This window comes from Typopeltis vanoorti, chromosome 2, assembly GCF_054136105.1.
Source record: "Typopeltis vanoorti isolate ZY-2024b chromosome 2, IOZ_Tvanoo_1.0, whole genome shotgun sequence".
Lineage (NCBI taxonomy): Eukaryota > Metazoa > Arthropoda > Arachnida > Uropygi > Thelyphonidae > Typopeltis > Typopeltis vanoorti.
Window position 1 is genome coordinate 132,610,512 of NC_143550.1, and position 17,814 is coordinate 132,628,325.

At 36.2% G+C, this 17,814-nt stretch overlaps 1 protein-coding gene across 4 annotated transcripts in view; it reads left to right on the plus strand.

The window, feature by feature from the left end:
* The window catches only part of GluRS-m (putative glutamate--tRNA ligase, mitochondrial), a 189,083-nt gene that overhangs the window by 115,819 nt on the left and 55,450 nt on the right, over window positions 1-17,814 (plus strand). For 3 of the 4 annotated variants that reach the window (XM_090408318.1, XM_090408327.1, XM_090408339.1), the window contains exons 12-13: window positions 10,799-10,898; window positions 17,059-17,219. In XM_090408318.1, coding sequence (XP_090264444.1) covers window positions 10,799-10,898; window positions 17,059-17,219 — 261 coding nt within the window. The remainder of the gene's footprint in view (window positions 1-10,798; window positions 10,899-17,058; window positions 17,220-17,814) is intronic. The other variant, XM_090408334.1, reaches the window with a different exon arrangement.

Here is a 17,814-nt window from a genome sequence, read left to right on the forward strand (position 1 = left end):
GAATTGAACCCAGGTCTTTCCACCTAAAGGGCTCATATATACTGTCTGAGCTACGGATGATCAATTACAAACCGTTAGGAAAGAGAAAACCAGGACATCTTCTAAAGAGATTCAATGATGACTTCTAAGGCCAGAACAGGCTACTTCAGACCTAAATCCTTGAAAAGCATAATGATGATGGTTATACTATAAATTAAAGATGCCAAAAAATTATATTCTTGGTTTAATCCTTTATCCAAGTGTAAACAAACAAAGTTTGCATGTGAAGCAACTTCATGACTGGGCAATATATAGAAACTAATTACTTTACATCACTTGCCTTAGTATCCCATAATGCAAAGCACATGGCCTTATGGACAATTATAATGGTATGCATTATAGGAAAGAGTCACTACCCAGACCATATAGTAGCTAATGACTACTTTATTATATAGTGAAACCTGTGGATTATTTATAACTTAAACATACTCACTTGACCACAGTACTTAAATTATTTAATAAGTAAATATTTCCTCCTTAGAATACTTAGAACGAAATATTTACTTATTAAATATAAGTGCTGTGGTCACGTGTGTATGCTTAAGTAATGACTACTTTGGCCACTTGTATACGGAAATATGACTTCTGCATTACTTTGACCTTAGTATCACTTCTGGGTCTGGTTCCCACTGATGAGATCTCAATAAAGGTTGAAACCGATCTAAGTAGTGACCCTTCCCATAATGCATAACATATAATTGTCTATAAGGCTATGCGCTTTGCATTATGGGATACTGAGGCAAGTGATGTGAAGTCATCAACCTCTATATATGAGTTGTCCAGTCGTGAAGTTACTTCATGCACAAACTTTGTTTGCTTACACTTGGATAAAGGATTAAACCAAGTATATAATTTCTTGGCATCTTTAATTTGCAGATCTTTTCCAAGTTAAAAACCTTTCAACTTTCCTATCACACAATTATCCTTTATCCTTCACAACAATCTCCTAATATCCAATTTTAAGTTCTTGTTCCCAGTCAAGTCATTTTTCTCTACTACCATACCAACTCTTTTGTTCGCTTACTCCTCATATCCAATGTCTAAATCACTCTATTCATTTTACCTCCAGGAAAACAACCCTATGCATCTTCATATTTACCAGACCTCTAATACGCATTCATTTCAGACAGATGAAGCCTACAACTATGTTAGCTTCCTTAATTTGTCTGAAATGAATGCTGATCACCGTAAAGGAAAGGATTCTAATAAGCCAATCCCCATACAATGCATTCATGAGTTCACACTGATATCATTTGTTTTCATCTTCATGACTTTTCCATACATATCTACAAGCTTCTTAATTTCACTCTGCAGCTACCTCATCTCTTGCTTCATCTTCACCAAGGCAGCTTTCAAAATGCATTATTCACTCTTGCTATTTTATCACCTGTCACACGTTTGTTCACTGTCAACCATGCTTGTCACCTTACACTCTTTAATTGCATTCTGTTTTTCGACTTACGCTACATTCATATCACTTTTGTCATTCTCTTGCTATCAGATGAGCACTCATCCTTCTTGTAGGATTCTTGCTACTTTCACCTTTAGTTACTGATATATTACCACCCATCAAGTCCCCATTCAAATCACACTTTGCACACACCTTCCCATCTGCCTTAAAATCCATTATTTATCGACATAATCTAACAAATACATATAGCACACCTCACATTTCACAAAATGACCAAAATCAAAATTACACTCTTGTAAAAACAAAGCTTTCACCATTTTCCCTTCCCTGGTTATTATAACCAGCTCTAAGTTTAACGATTTTGTAAGCAACCTCAAACAAACAAGCCCACACACACTACAAACACTGCAAGCACACAACTTCTATCTCGACTCTTACACATAAACACACAATTATCCACAATTAATTAGTCAAAATACTTATCTGAACTGGGAGCCTTCTTTTCACAAAACTGCCAGTGAAATGCCACCTTAATACCACTTGCTACAGTATGGATACCATATTTGATGTTGAACATTAGGTCTGGTGACGGTACTTGTTTCGGTGAAACAACAAAATTGTGGCCTGGATGTAGGGTGCTGATGATAGGTTAGCTACTGTATGAAGAGGTTGAACTTGATGCAGGGGTTTAGAATCCAAAAGACTATTGTACTTTTTTGATGTGTTTATTTTTTATTTTAAGAATTCCTTCTGAGCGGAGGCTTTTGAAATACGAAAGAGAATGGTACAGAGTTTTGTGTAAAAATGGCTAAGAGCTCCAACTGTAACGAGATGATGATTGCATTAGTAAAAGTGAGAATATGAGGTGTAAAAATTTAATTCCCGGAATGGCTGCATAGTCATTCATGTGGTGATTTGGTTGGAGTGACGTGAGTAATTAAAGGCAGGTGACTTGACATATTAGTCGCCTGCCTTTTAGATGGATCACTATCTTTTTCCATTTACAGAAAGCCAACACACACACACACACACACACACACACACACGAAGATACCTACATAAACAGTCGCATCATCATCATCCAGTCCAACAGTATGGCATTTTAAAAGCATTTACACACAGAGCAAAAGCCATTTGTTCTAAAAATACAGCTCTGTCCACAGAACTCAAATATCTGTGCCATACATTCTTTGCCAGTGGCTACAATTCCTATAAAATAGATAAAATATTACACAGCATGTCAGAGGTACATAAGAAAAGATAGCCAAAGTACTGATGAAACATGGCCTTCGCACCACTTGCAACTCTGATCCACTTGCCTAAGGATAAACTTTGCCCTCCAGCACACCCTAGAGTGTATGAAGTTCCCTGTGACTGTGACTTGGCCTACTATGGGCAAACAGGAAGATCAGTTAACATCCACTCGGAGGAACATAAAAAATACATTCGCTACTATTAATATGGACTGGCGGACCATATTACTGCATGATAAGTTGATAGTCAAACTGGAGTGGATGGAGTTGGATATTAGATTGGAGACTGGCTATCTGATAGGTATCAGTAATTTATTTTTTTAGATTTTATTAAAATTATAAAAATATGATTAGCTTTTTTTAAAAAAAATCTTACTTTTGCTTTTCAGTATTAATACAATACAATGCACAATGATATTTACTGAACAAAACTCTGGATGTTTTTAGATAATTGTTTAAAATTTTGCTGAATACTTGTGATGCCAATTCTCAAATTCTTTGTTTGTTTTTTTAAATATCTATTTAATTTCATACCTGAAAAAAAAATTGCTTGCAAATATACATTAATCTCCAAAGCCATTTTCATGGCATTTTCTTTTATTAGCAGAAAATCTTCAGATGGGAGAGCCTTGTAGAATCCAAATAGTTTATTGTCACAATTCATATATATACTTATATTTGAACGATGTTTTTTTGGCTTGGAGATCAATAATTTCAAGTTGCAAGCCAGGATTGTAGTTTTCAAATACTCAAACAAGTTTTCAAAGTATCTTAAACAAGCTTGTCTTTGTTATGGGATCTTATATCAGCAAATTGACTTTCAAACTTGTTTAAAAAAAGTAATTGTAATAACAAGAGGCAATGATTCTTTGCAATTATGTATTTCCCTTTTAGTTTGGTACAACATTGAAAGTGAACTAAGTTGTCTTTCTCAGTTTGGAATTTAATTAACTATTCTGAAATTATTTCATGTCATGATACAAATCACAGACCAATTTTGCTTTTTTTGTAGTTTTAAATTAAGAGCATTAAAATGTCTTGAAATATCTGTAAGAACCACAAGATCAACTAGCTACTCCATATTTAAAACTTGTTTTATTGGTTTCCCCTATTCTGTCATAAAAATATTAATTTCATAGTACAGCATAAAGAAATTATAGAATACTTTGCCACAACTAAGCATCTCCCTGCAGTATGTAAAATTACATCTTTGTGCTCAGCTTCAATTTCTGAAAGAAAGTGTTGAAACATAATGATTAAGACTATGTGAGCTTATAAAATTTAGAGTTGAAATATCCCATTCACAGTGTGCTGGAGATCTAATACTTTGACCTCTTGATGTACAAAGCAATGAATTCCAGTTGGAGCTTCAGCTGTGATATCTATAATTTTTTTTTTATTTTTCTACCCAATAAGCCCAATGATTTTACCAATCATAGTTTTTAGATCACCACCAGTTGTGACACCTATTAGGTTTTTAATATTTAATTCTAACTTTTCAATAGATTAGCAAATATTTTCAAAACATTTTCAGTGTAGTTCCATGCATATTCTGTAAATCAGCTGGTATAAAATTATCTTTAATTCCATATATGAAGATAATGAGGTTAGCTATGCCATTTACATCAGTCCAAAGTTTTGAAAAAACTTTTGACTACTTTTATAGTAGTTCAAAACTTTGGACTACTATTTTTCAAAACTTTTAAAGACTACTATTTGGAGTACTATTTTTTCAAAACTTTAGATTACTGTTTGTTTGTTTGTTTTTTTTAACTTAGATGGCACCTTATTAGGACTTTAGTCTTGTGTTGCAAACTGCATTACTTATACTAGCCCCACTGTTATGCCGTATTGTGGTTGTCTTGCATTTGTAACAAACTTAGTTTGTGTGCTCTGTAAATGCTGGATATAATATCAGCAAAATATTAGCTTTTAAGTTAATAAATAGTTATTTTCTTACCAATCTGTGTTCGTATCGATTCTGTTAAAATCCAATTCAACATGTGTGACAAACACATAAGCCTTTCCACGTGGTTTTCTAAAAACTGTTCTATACTTACAGAATAAAGTGTGCAGAATATTTTGGAAGCTTTATCTACTCTATATATATAAAAAGATAAGCCGAAATTTTAAACATTTTATGTCACGTTTTTTGATTAACCAGCTTACCAGCCCGGAACTCGGGGGAGGGAGTCCCCTAGTGTGTGTGTGTGTGTGTATATATATATATACACTAGCTGAGCCCTTCCACTTCACTAAGGTGAACTTATATTGCCAGCAGTTCACTTCAGGGTATTCTGGTGTAGAATTGTGAGCATTATAACACTTCTTTGTAAACAACATTAGAAGTTTCATCATCCTCGACAAAAACAATTAAATTCTCAGGATTGCTAACTCAAGAACATGCTACATGAAACTGCCCATGTCCGAAACATTCACCTCTTGAATCTAACCTACATACCTAAGGGTCTGTCCTTGGACATCATTAATTGTCATAGCAAAGCAAACTCTTATTGAATTGTAACTGTTTGACTGCAAGTGGATAGTCTGAAGGAATGAGGGGTATTTGAGGAATGAAGACAATTTCTCTAATACCAGGACTTGTAAATCTCACAGCGTCTATCATATTCAGTCTCAACGATTTTCTTCGAGCCAAATCAATATGTGAGTATGTGGCAATCCACGTTTTTGCCATTCTGCTGAATACATATGGCATTTCTATGCTCCAAAAATCTTGTGCTTTGTGATGAGATTCATCAATTTCATCAGCTTGCCATGAAAAACTCTTGCAATGATGTCATACCTATCATAAGTCTTATTACCGGGTAGCAAATTTTCCAAAATCTCTGGTTAATTACTGTTGCATGTGAAGGTAATAAAAAAGTCAGCGCTACCATATGCTCTGACATAGATCATTGCATCCTGAGACTTTTCATGGAAATGATGGAGCTCCCACAAAGGAAGAAGGCAATATTTGAATTTAGCCAATGTTTAAAGAATTTTCATAATCATGCCATGCATCATAGAGATGTATATAATTTTCAACCTGGAGTTTACTTTGGTTTAAACACATATATGTGAGATGCTCAGACTCCATTTTAGCATACATGTCAACCCAGTATTGACTGATGAGTTGACCATATCTATGTAATGAATTTAAATTTTCCATCCATACCATCTTGCAATATGTATAAAAATGCATTGTTAAAATGGTTTTTTTTACATATAGGCTCTCCTCTTCCTGGATTCATTTGTGGCAAATCAATGCAATATCAATCCTCTCCTCTCCTCTGCAAAATAAAAGTGGATACTGGAGCACATCATAGGCTCTGTGCGTCTCGCATATGTCCGTTTCAGTCTATCATCACAACCGTGTAAGATTATGTCTCTATAGTTAAATTCTTACCCAGTAGATGTGGGCACGTTGAATCTGCCTGCATGATATCCTGTCGATAATCAGTTTGCATGTATGGCTAGTCTTAGTTCTTGCACATTGTTAGCATTCTCTCTCTCTAGCCAACTTAAAATTGTGTGTATATATATATATATATATATATATATATATATATATATATATATATATATATATATATATACAATAATACAATTTCTGAGTTCAACCCTGTGATCTGTCTACAACAGAAAACTGCTTGTTTCTGTAGGTTTGAAATGAAACAAATTTATAAAATTTTATGATCATTTGGTTCGACTGGCAACAAACTTCTAGCTAAATAGTACACTTGACCTTGCACCTTGAAAGTAGGCATGAACTCTTTTCAATTATTTGCTTTGCACCAAATGATGTCATTCGAAATGCAGAATTATAAGCCCGAATAGTTTCAATAAATTAATGAGACTGTAAATATTACATTGTAATGAGTGATAATAATGGTTCAGGAGGAGCTGTGATTTCATTTAGCACAGAAGTCAAGCGACTTACAGAACTTGATCTTTGTCTTGGCATATTGTAAAAAAATAAAATACCTATTAATAATTATAAAAACTTCTAATAAACATAATAATAGTAATAATGAAAGAACTTAATATCACAATATCTAACAATTTAACAATATCTGACCACAAAATAGTGGCCAGATAAATACTCTCAATCTGTCCTCATAATCTACATTCCATAATTCTGATGTCATCTTTGTAACTCTTCATTGCAGCTTTTTCAACAACTTTTTTTATAATCTTCAGAACTCAAGAGAACAAACCTGTGCACAACAGTCTAGGTGTGATCATAAGGCCTTATAAAAAGGGCTTCCTTATCCTTCTTGCATGTCAGTGTTTGTTTAGAGCCTCCATAGCTCAGTTAACGTGAGCAACCTTTATCTGGTCTCTTTCGACAAAAGGTGAGTTAGCTGGTCTCATATGGAGGTGGGGGGGGGGGTTCACCTAGAAACTTGGAAACTCTCCCAGAACAGGCACACTGGCCCTGTGAACGCACATGGATTACAGTTAGGAATACTTAAGATGGTCCCTCCCATCCATAGGCCTAATTCGTCAGCTATAAAAATAGTGTGTGTGGGGGGGGTTGAGATGGTGCCATACCTCCCCATAACAGAGGCTCATGGCCATTGTGTCATCATACGAAATTAAAAAAAATGTTTGTTTTAGAATAAAAATTATCCTCTGAGTTACATTTGCAAACTGATGAGGCACATAACTTTTGCTATGTGCCTTATCAGTTTCTTCAAGCCTAATCCCACCAATATAATATGCTGTTGGAAATTGAATCATGCCAAAGTGCATAACTTGACACTTATTAACATTGAACTAGTAGTCATTATTAGCATCTGTCCACAGCTCCAACATCAATTTGTTGTTTGTTGCTTTTGAATTCATTGGCTGCAGAGATTATTACTTCCATTAGATTTCTGCTTATTTTATTTATGTCTTCTTCAAATATATTTATTAAGTCTAGTTTTTGATTGAGTTTTTTTTCGTAATCCTTCTTGTTTTCAATAGGTTTTATGTCAAAACTTCTTGATTTTTTGTTGTTTAGCCATTTTATTCTTTCCAATTTGGGGTTTATTTTAATTTTGGCTCTCACTAGTCGGTGGTCACTTCCTGTTTTTACTTGATTTAGTATTGAGGTATCTTGAACCATTTCTTTATTATTACACAGTATATAATCTATATAATTTTTTATTTCTCCATTTGGACTTCTCCATGTCCATTTTCTTTTGAGGGCTTTTCTTAAAAAATGTATTCATAATATAAAGCTTGTTACTGATAGAGAATTCTGTAAGGGACATTCCTGAGTTGCTGCTTGTACCATATATGTATGATCCTATCATTTCTAGTTAGTGAATGGGATGACCTACTTTGGCTTTAAAATCGCCCATTACTATAGTAAAGTTTTGATTGCTATTACTTTTTTTGTCTAGAGTGTGCTGCAGTGAGTCATAAAATGCTTCTATCTTTTCATCAGTGTGGGATGAGGTGGGAGCATATATTTGGATGATCCTGATTTTAAGTTTGGAGTTTATTTTAAGTGTGATTTCTATTATACTTTCATCTGTATAATTAAATTCTTCTATAAGGTGTGATATAATGATACTATATAATAAATAATATTTACCATGTAAGTTATCTGTTGTTGTTGCTTTTCATAAATGTCAATGTAATGTTTCTGTTTGCTGCCAAAAAAAAGTAGCAAAGATAATATTGGATCTCAGAATGTTGCACACACTGATATAATACCAACTCTGTAGAGCTTGGTAGCTAGAAGGAAAAGGGTTAATATGATATAAATGCATAGTTGGTGAATGAATTTACTGGAATAATTGATAAGCAGTTATTTATGGAATTGATGGTGAGAACAGCAGGTCATCCCTGGAAGTTAGAGGAGAGTGTGAACAAGGACATGATGAGAGTGAAAGCTTTCTGAAAAAGGTAGGTTATGTGCATCAACCTTGTTCACACTCTCCTCTAACTTCCAGGGATGACCTGCTGTTCTCACCATCAATTCCATAAATAACTGCTTATCAATCATGCACTTCACACCCATGTTTTAATCGATGTCTACATATGTTGTGGCTAGTAAAAGTTTTGTAACATAAATGTGACATAATGTCACATTTATGGGGTATTTTAAATACAGCAGTATAAGCTGGGAAAAGGAAAATGCATGTAGTAATGGAATGGAATTTCTAGAATTCTTGAGGGACAAATGTCTTAGGCAACATGTAATAGAGGGAACAAGAGGTTCAAGAGTTTTGGATTTGAGCATAGCATCAGAAGAGTTGATAAAGAGCTGATAATATGAAAAGAAATTGGCACTAAGATCCAAAGAACATCCTAGGGAATTTTTTAGTTTGTGGCCAGTAAAAAGAGAAATGATTCTGGAAGAATGACATTGCTGGATAAAAACGGGAATAGAGTGACTGATGCAGAGGACATAGTGGAGTTGTTCAATGCTGCATTATTGGAGTATTTCATCCTTGAGAAGAAGATTTTAATATTAGAGGGATAGGACAGGTTTAGAGGTGCAAGAGGAGAGTAGCACTATCTACGGGAAAGGTATCCAAGGTCCCTTTCCCGTAGATAGTGCCATTGCATAAGGGCTGTAGCAGACTGAAAGTATGTAATTGTAGGCAGTTTGTGTGTCATCAGTAGTTGTTAAGGTCTTGGAAAAATTAGTGAGGGACTATATACAGTGTTGGGCAGATGAGGGTAATGTTATCTGCAAAAATCAACATGAATTTATTAAGGGCACTCTTGATTTAGTAATATGATTGCCTTTTATAATAAAGTGACAAGAGTAGTTGATGAGGGAAAGTCATATGATGCCATTTTTTTGAATTTTGCAAAGACATTTGACAGGGTGCCACATGATAAGCTGATATTTAAGTTGCAGCACATGGGTTTAAATGTCAGGTTAGTAAACTGGATTCAGGATTGGCTGTCGGATAGGTATCAGAGTTGTGTATGGCGGGGCAATATCAAGGAAGCAGAAGGTTATTACAAGTGGAGTTCCACAGGGACCTGTATACACAAAGTAGTGGGACCTATATTGTTCAGCCTTTATATTAATGACATTGTCAATGGATTGCAAGGGGATATTCAGTTGTTTGCAGATGATGTGAAGCTGGGAAGGGTTATCAGTAATAGTGCAGATGTGGCAGCCCTGTAGGAGGATTTGAATAACTAGACAGATGGGCAAATGAATGGGGTGTCAGTTTAATGCAAAAAAATGTAAAGTCTTGAAGTTTGGGATCCATTGATGGGAGCTGCATACTCGATTGGAGGAGCTGCACTGGAGGGAGTAGGGGAGACAAGAGATCTGGGGGTGATGATTGATAGAAAACTGAAATTCAGGAAGCATATTGCAAAGGTGGTGAAGGTAACCCAAAGGATTGCTGCGATACTGAGAAGGACACTGACCTACAGAGATAAAAGAGTGATCATTCCGTTGTATAAGACCCTGATCAGACCACACTTAGACTATTGTTCTCAAATTTGGTCCCCAGGATTTGAAAGGGATAAATTAACTGTAGAAAGGGTACAGAGGCGGATAACAAAGATGGGTTTTAGGACGGTACAATAACAGTTATGAGGATCAGATGAGGGAATGTGGACTACAGAGTTTGGTAGATAGAAGGAGAGGTGATATGATTGAGACTTTTAAACTGTTCACAGGTAGTTACAGGGTTAACAGTGGGAAGTTGTTTCGCTTGATGGAACAGGAGGAAGGAGTGAGGACAAAGGGCCATCCCTGGAAGTTACGAAAGGAAGCTGTGAGCAAGAAAGTGAGGTGTGGTTTCTTTGCATGGATGGTGGTTGTACCGGGGAATGCATTGCCTGATAGAGTGGTAAGAGCATGAATGGTCAATGAGTTCAAGGAGTGGTATGATAGACTTAGTGTTTCCTAAGAAGGACCTCCCATGATGAGTCTCTTGACTCCATGGAGTCCTGAATAATAATAATGTCATGGTGTGATGTAAATTTTAGTATGCAGCAATGAGTCATGCAAACCCCTTTAAAGTCTCATCATGCTGATAATAATATTTTCACTTTCTTAGTAGAAAATTTATTATTTCTTAGCAGAAAATTTATTCTTGATTTTGATTTTTTTTTAAACTTTTAGGATCGAATCAGCAGATTAGCAGAATTAGTTTCTCCTGACATGGCATATTTATGGATTACACCTGATATTAAGGCAGTAGATGAATTACAGCCAGATAAAGGTATCATACATATACATAATAAAAATCTTTTGTCATGTTCTGTATATATGTTACAGTAAAAACTTGAAATCCATGCATACTGTTCATTATAGTTTTTTAATAATATTATTTCATATATAAATATCTGTTAGGCTTCTGATAATACTAGCATTATCAGTATCTATTAAGATATCACATAGTGGCAACATGAACTATGAACATATTGGAATTCATAGTTTATTTTGCAGTTATACAATATTGAGTACAGACCTTTAAAAATATAATGAATAATAGGCTTTGTTGAAATCCAAATCAATCATGTTAGTATTATCTTGGTTTGTTATAATCAGCTTTTCCTTAATGAAATTATACTGTTCTCTGCTCAACAAGTTATTCCTTTGAAGATCATCTTAGGTATCTTAACAAGTTTCCCTTTATTTTGTTCATAATACTAATCTGATTAAGGGTCTATAATTCTTCACTTTATGCAGTGAACCACCCATATGAATCGAGTCTAAATAAGTTTCATAAGTTTCCAATTAGGAGATACAGTACTTTCTCATTCTCAGCAATTCATTGAAGATGATCAAAATTGGATCGATTAACTTTGACATCTGCTTACCACCAAAGGCAGTATATCATCTATCTGCTTTCATATCATACCACATCCACTTCTGAGAGCCAGACTTCACTAAATGGCAGCACGTTTAGCCACAGCTAAGAACAGGAAGGTGCGCCTTCAGTGGGCACATGATCAACAATACTGCACAGCTCATGACTGGAAAAATGTTGCCTGGTTTGTGCTGTACATGCTGATAGCAGGACCAGAACATGGCAGCAACAACATGGGGCCATGGACTCTTCCTGCCAAGTAACAACAGCTTAGGCTGGTGGCAGGGGTGTAATTAGGTTCTCCGATAAAGCCTGAATGCCACAACCTATCTTCATTGATCATGTTTGCCTATTCATGGCTACAGTTTATCCATTATCAAATGGGTAATTCAAGAAAGACAATGCAGCAGGTCACAAAGCACACAGTATGTTGAAATGGTTCAAGGAACATGATAGTGCATTTCCTTTATTTCAATGGCCAACTCACTCCGGAGACCTCAACTCAATAGAGCATCTCTGGGATGAGGTGGAAAGAGCAGCAAAGAGCAGCAGCAGCGTGCCACCATCCAATCTGCAACAATTGAGTGATGCCATTTTGACAGCATGGATAAACATCCCAGAAGAATGTTTTAGACACATCATTGAATCAATACAGCAGAGAATACAAGCCATTCTTAAGGCAAAAGAGGGTTCCACTTGTTATTAAATGCTGTTCTTAATAAAGTAGCCACAGTGTATGTGCATAACTTACTTAAAAAAAGCATTTATTTACGTCAGATATGTAAATGAAAAATTTAGAATAATTTTTCGAAATAAAAAAGTTATTTTGAATAACTTGCCTTAAAGGAAAACTTGCCAACCAGTTTGGTCATCAGTCTAAACCATTTAAAGATGTTCTATATTGGCAATAAGATTGTCATATTTATGGATAACTGTAGTATTAACTAGTGCTAGCATACTGCTGCTGACATATAAGGCACCTTTGTACAAAAAGGTTTTTGGTGTGTTGGTGTCCTCCCTTGATAAGAATGTACAGAAAGTTTTTAAACAGATGTAAATGCTAAAACAAATTTATCAAAATAAAAAAATCTTGTATATTTTTTTACTTAAAGTATAGAAAATTGGACTATACTTTCACAAATACAACAACAACAACAACAGAGAACTCCAAACACAATCAACACGTGCGTTAATAATATCGTGTTCAGATGACTACAAAGCTTTAACTTAGAGAACCAATAGAAAGATGGAAAGGTGTTGATTTGTATCTGCATAGAAGAAGACTCAGCTTAGTTTGTACTTGATAGACTAAACTTTCTGGAACTACAACAATATGCTCACCAGATGTCAGCAGCGCTGATAGTTGCAGATTGTACGATACATATGGTTTCTCTGAATTGATATGCAGCGCTTGTTTCGGAAGAAGTGAAATCTGACGTAAGCAAACACGTGTGGATGGTGTTCGGAATGGAGAACTGATTTTTAAAGCTTAATTCTCCCACCCCTTTTATGGTACCGTTGTGCAGTGCACAACTTGCACACCTGCTTAGCAGCCCTGTGTAGCACTTTTCACTTCACCTAAAACTTTATCTTTGTTTTTTAACGACGGTAACAACAGTGCAAGGTAAGTTTAGCTTGTAACCTGTCTCAGCATTCAGTCCACCATTGTTACTAAATTTAATAATTTTATTCTATAACATTACATGCTATACATCTTAGCATGTAATGTTTATGGGTTTATGTGTCTTCTTTTCAGCAGAAGCAATAGCATCCTTACTTTGAATTTGATCTTTATTCGAAAATTTGAATTTTGGGGACTCCAAGGAGTTGACAGACTCATCAAGGGAGGCCCTAACATCATGTCAAGAACAACTATTTGACATTCACACAGTATCTATCATACCTCGCCTTGAACTCATTCATGGTCATAGCACCCACACAGACTCTGGCAGCTTATTCCACTCATTCACCACTCTCCAAGTAAAAAACCTAGCTCTAACACCCCTGCTAACCACATTCTTGCCCAGCTTCCATGTATGGCCCCTAGTCCTCCCACCACCACCACTCCTATTCTCAAAAATATCTTCTGGATTAATCTTATAGAAACCCTTCAGTATTTGAATGTCTCAATCATATCACCCCTTTTCCGCCTATCAACCAATTTTTGCAACCCACAAATCTTCAACCTGTTCTCATAAGGTTCATTCCACAGACTGGCTATCATCTTGGTCACTCGTCTCTGGATCCTCTCCACCTCCTCCCCATCAAGAAGAAACCCTGGAGCCCATATCTGGGCACAGTAGTCTAGATGGGATCTTATCAAGGCTCGATATAGAGGAACAATAACTTGTTTGTCTCTGCTTGTTAAAGTATTTTTCAGCAACCAAGTGATTTGATGAGCTGATTTAGCCACTTTTGTGATGTGCCCCCTAAACTTCAACTCCCTATCCACCAACACTCCCAAATCCTTGGCCTCATCAATCTCCTAGAGTACGGTTCCACCAATGCGATATACTGCTGCTAATCTTTTCACTCCAAAATGCATAACCTTACACTTTGCCACATTAAATTGACATCCATTTTCCTTAGCCCAGTCCTCCAAACTATCCAAATCATCCTGCAATATTTTGACATCCTGTGCACTCACAATTGCTCTACCCAACTTTGCATCATCAGCAAACAAGTGAACACTTCCTCTCAGATCCTTTCCTATATCATTAATGAACAAATTGAAAAGTAGTGGTCCAAGAACAGAACCCTGCGGCACACCACTAATCACAAGCCATCTTTTGGACTCCACTCCTGAATAAACCATTCTCTGGTATCTCTCCATCAACCTACCCTCCTATCCATCTCACCAACCCAATATCCATCCCCATCTACTCCAGTTTACTGATTAAAGTTCCATGTGGTATCCTTTCAAAGGCCTTGGCAAGGTCCAGTAGCATCACTGTAAACCCATTACCCTTATCCAGTTCAGCCATCGCTGTGTTATAAAACTTGAGCAAGTTACTGAGGCATGATCTACCCTTCACAAAACCATGTCCCATTACAGTATCCCATTGTCATCTATCCAATCCTGTATTCTTCTCTTGACTAATTTCTCCAAGACCTTGACAACGATTCCTGATATGCTAATCGGTCGGTAATTTACAACAGCAGTCTTGGAACCTCCTTTATGCAGTGGAACTATTTTCCCCTCTTTCCACCCCCTCGGGACTAACCCAGACCCGAGACTCAAATTAAACAAAATGGTCAAGGGTACTGACAATTCTTTAGCCGCTTCATGTACGACATGAGCTGGTATACCATCCAATCCCACAGATGTATTGACATTGAGGTTTTGCAATAGACTACTCGCCTCCACTTCATTCACCACAATTCCTGTATAATCTATTGGCTCATTCATTTCTGCAATGTCACCACCTGGAAGATATATTCTTGCAACGAGCTCGCTCAGTAATTCAACTATATCAACTGATTCAGTTACCTCCCTACCATCGGCATTCTTTAAAATCATTCTGCCATATACATTTTTGCTTTTACTTGCAACATATCGAAAAAACTGTTTGGGATTCTCTTTAGCCTGAATGGCCAATGTTCTTTCATAATCCTTTTTTGCTTTTCTTACCACACTCGTTACCCTTCTGGCCTGTGCTTTATACCGTTCATGTGCCTGCCGGTCACCTTTCTCCTTAAATTTCCTCGATAGTTTTTTTTTTTTTTTTTGCAGCTCAAGCTTAATGGTGTTATTCGTCCATTTAACCCCTACTTGATTTATTATTCGAACTCTAGGTATACAGTTGCTTCCATTGCTTCATGCAAACACTTCTTAACTGCCTCCCATGCACTATCAACTTCTAGTCCATGCAGTTATACATGCCATGGCACCGAACCAATCAATCTCCTAAGCTTGTCATACTTACCACCCCGATAATTCCACATGTACCCTGTCTTAATTGTAAATTCCACACCTTTAGCCACCTCCCAAGTCAAAACCCTATGATCCCTCTCACCAATTGGTGGCAACATGATCATATTCATTATTCATTACAGCCAAATTCTCTGATGCAATTACTAGGTCAAGCACTCTCTGATCCCTAGTATTTTCCATTACATACTATCGCAGATAGTTATCCCTTAATAACCACAGAAAATCCAATTCCTTCCTCCCATGTGTCCTCTCCTCCTTCCAATCAATGTTACCATAGTTGAAATCTCCCATAATAATTACCCTCCTTCCACTCATGTCTTCTATTTGCTTATGCATACTATCTCCACTATCTATTCCATCACCTGGTCTATAGCAGCACCCAACTATATATTTTGTTCTGCTAGTTTCAATCTCACACCAAATAGCCTCAAATGTGCTCTTTTCTCTATCCTGCAGTTCCACTTCTATTCTTCTTGGCTGTAGCTCATCAGCTATCATCAATAACACTCCTCCCCATTTTATTCTCCCTGTCACTCCTGAACACACCATACCCCTCACATTCAATCCATCTAGCTGTCATCTTCTGTCAGCCATGTTTCACTAATGCCAATAACCTGTGGTCTGGAAGTGCCAACCAAGGCCAAAAGTTCTTCCTTCGTGTTCCTAATACTTCTGGCATTTGTATAAAATTATAGTTACAAACAGTTCATAATTCACAGCAAACTACCAAAGCACTGATCATAATTTGAGCAGATAGTCATAAAGCAAGGCATTGTAGCATGAGGTAAGTTTAGCCTGCAACCTATCTCAGTATTCAATATGCTGCACTCATATAAAATGGGCATTGGTCATATGAGTCCGTGCATTTCGCCTAGTGGCTTTGCGCTTTGCAACCATATGCCTGGGGAAGGAGTGTCCTAGGTTCGATTCCCGTCGGAGACGTGAGGAGCTGAAGGATCTTCCTCAGCCATAGCCAAGTTAGCCGGTCTTGGGCGCGGGCAGTAGGGTTTTTTCTGCCAGTTTGTCTGGTGTTTTTCATCCCGGAAGCAGGCAAACCGGCCCCGTGAACACACAGGGATACAGCCAAGAATACCTTGAGGCATAGGAGTGACCATTCTATCCTTGTATTTCGGTTACGAAATCCAAGCATGCTTGGAAGGTTGTGGGCCTTCCAAGCATGCTTGGATTTTGTTCTTTAAAAATCGTAAAGTGAAGCATTGTAAGGCAGGGTATTACTGTTTTATTTTAAAAGGAAAGCAAAGAAAGGAAGAGGACATATGTGATTCAAAAACTTGGACTGGCTAGGCCCAAGACAGAAATGTATTGAGATCCATAATATCTAACCTCTTGGATGGATATGACACATGACAAGATAGGACATTATAATAGTTTTTTTTTTTTGTCTTCATCATGATGTGAATTTTATAACTGCAACTTATTATTATCGATAAATATATGCAGCAGACATTAAAATTACCCCATAATGATAAACAAATTTTGATAGCACATAACTTCTTGAAATTGAAAAATTTTGATTAAAGAATTTATTGAACTAATGTATTTCTTTATCATAGAAAATATGCAAAGCTCATTCTGTAAGTTTGCTATCATTCATTCATATGTATCCTATTTCAGTAATGTTTCTTGACAGTGTTATTAGAAAGTTGAAGACCTTTTCTGATTTAGAGTATGAGGAAAAACAATTTAGTGATTTTATCAAGTCATACTGCACCGAGCATGGACTTCCTACAGGAAAATGTATGTTTCTCTTAAGGAAAATCCTTACAGGAGGAAAGGTGAGTTTTGTTTGCAAGTTTTATTTTTACTTATATTTTTTACATCTAATAACTATATGTAGTTACATATTATTAGTTATGAAACATTAAAATGTCATGCTCTATTTGTAGATGGAAAATTTCTTTATGGATTCAAAAAGATGTGAGATAAGTTGGACTTGACTAGTTGTTGGTAGAAAGGCCTTGGTTTAGTTCTCATCACACAGTATGAGGGGAACATTCATAAATGTCTTTTTCAATTAAAGATGAGTTAGCTGGTCTCTGGTATTCTGGTTAGTAGATAGGTAGTTTAAATTAGATCATTGTTTACTGTTAATATTTTAACATCTCCTCTTAAGCTTAATCAGTGCAATTGAAAAAAGGGAAGCCAGTTGGAAGTGTAGATAGTCAAGTCATTGAGGAATATGATTTCACAGTTTGCATAATTCATCTACAGAAAATCAAGTTTTGGGGATAAGAAATTAGTGATTGTAAAAATTAAGGACGTAGTATCATGAGACAAGAAAACCTTAGCCAGAGAATATCAAAAACAGAGAATCCAGAGAATTACACAGATATGTAACATCTGGATATCTGTAAATGAATATTATTATTA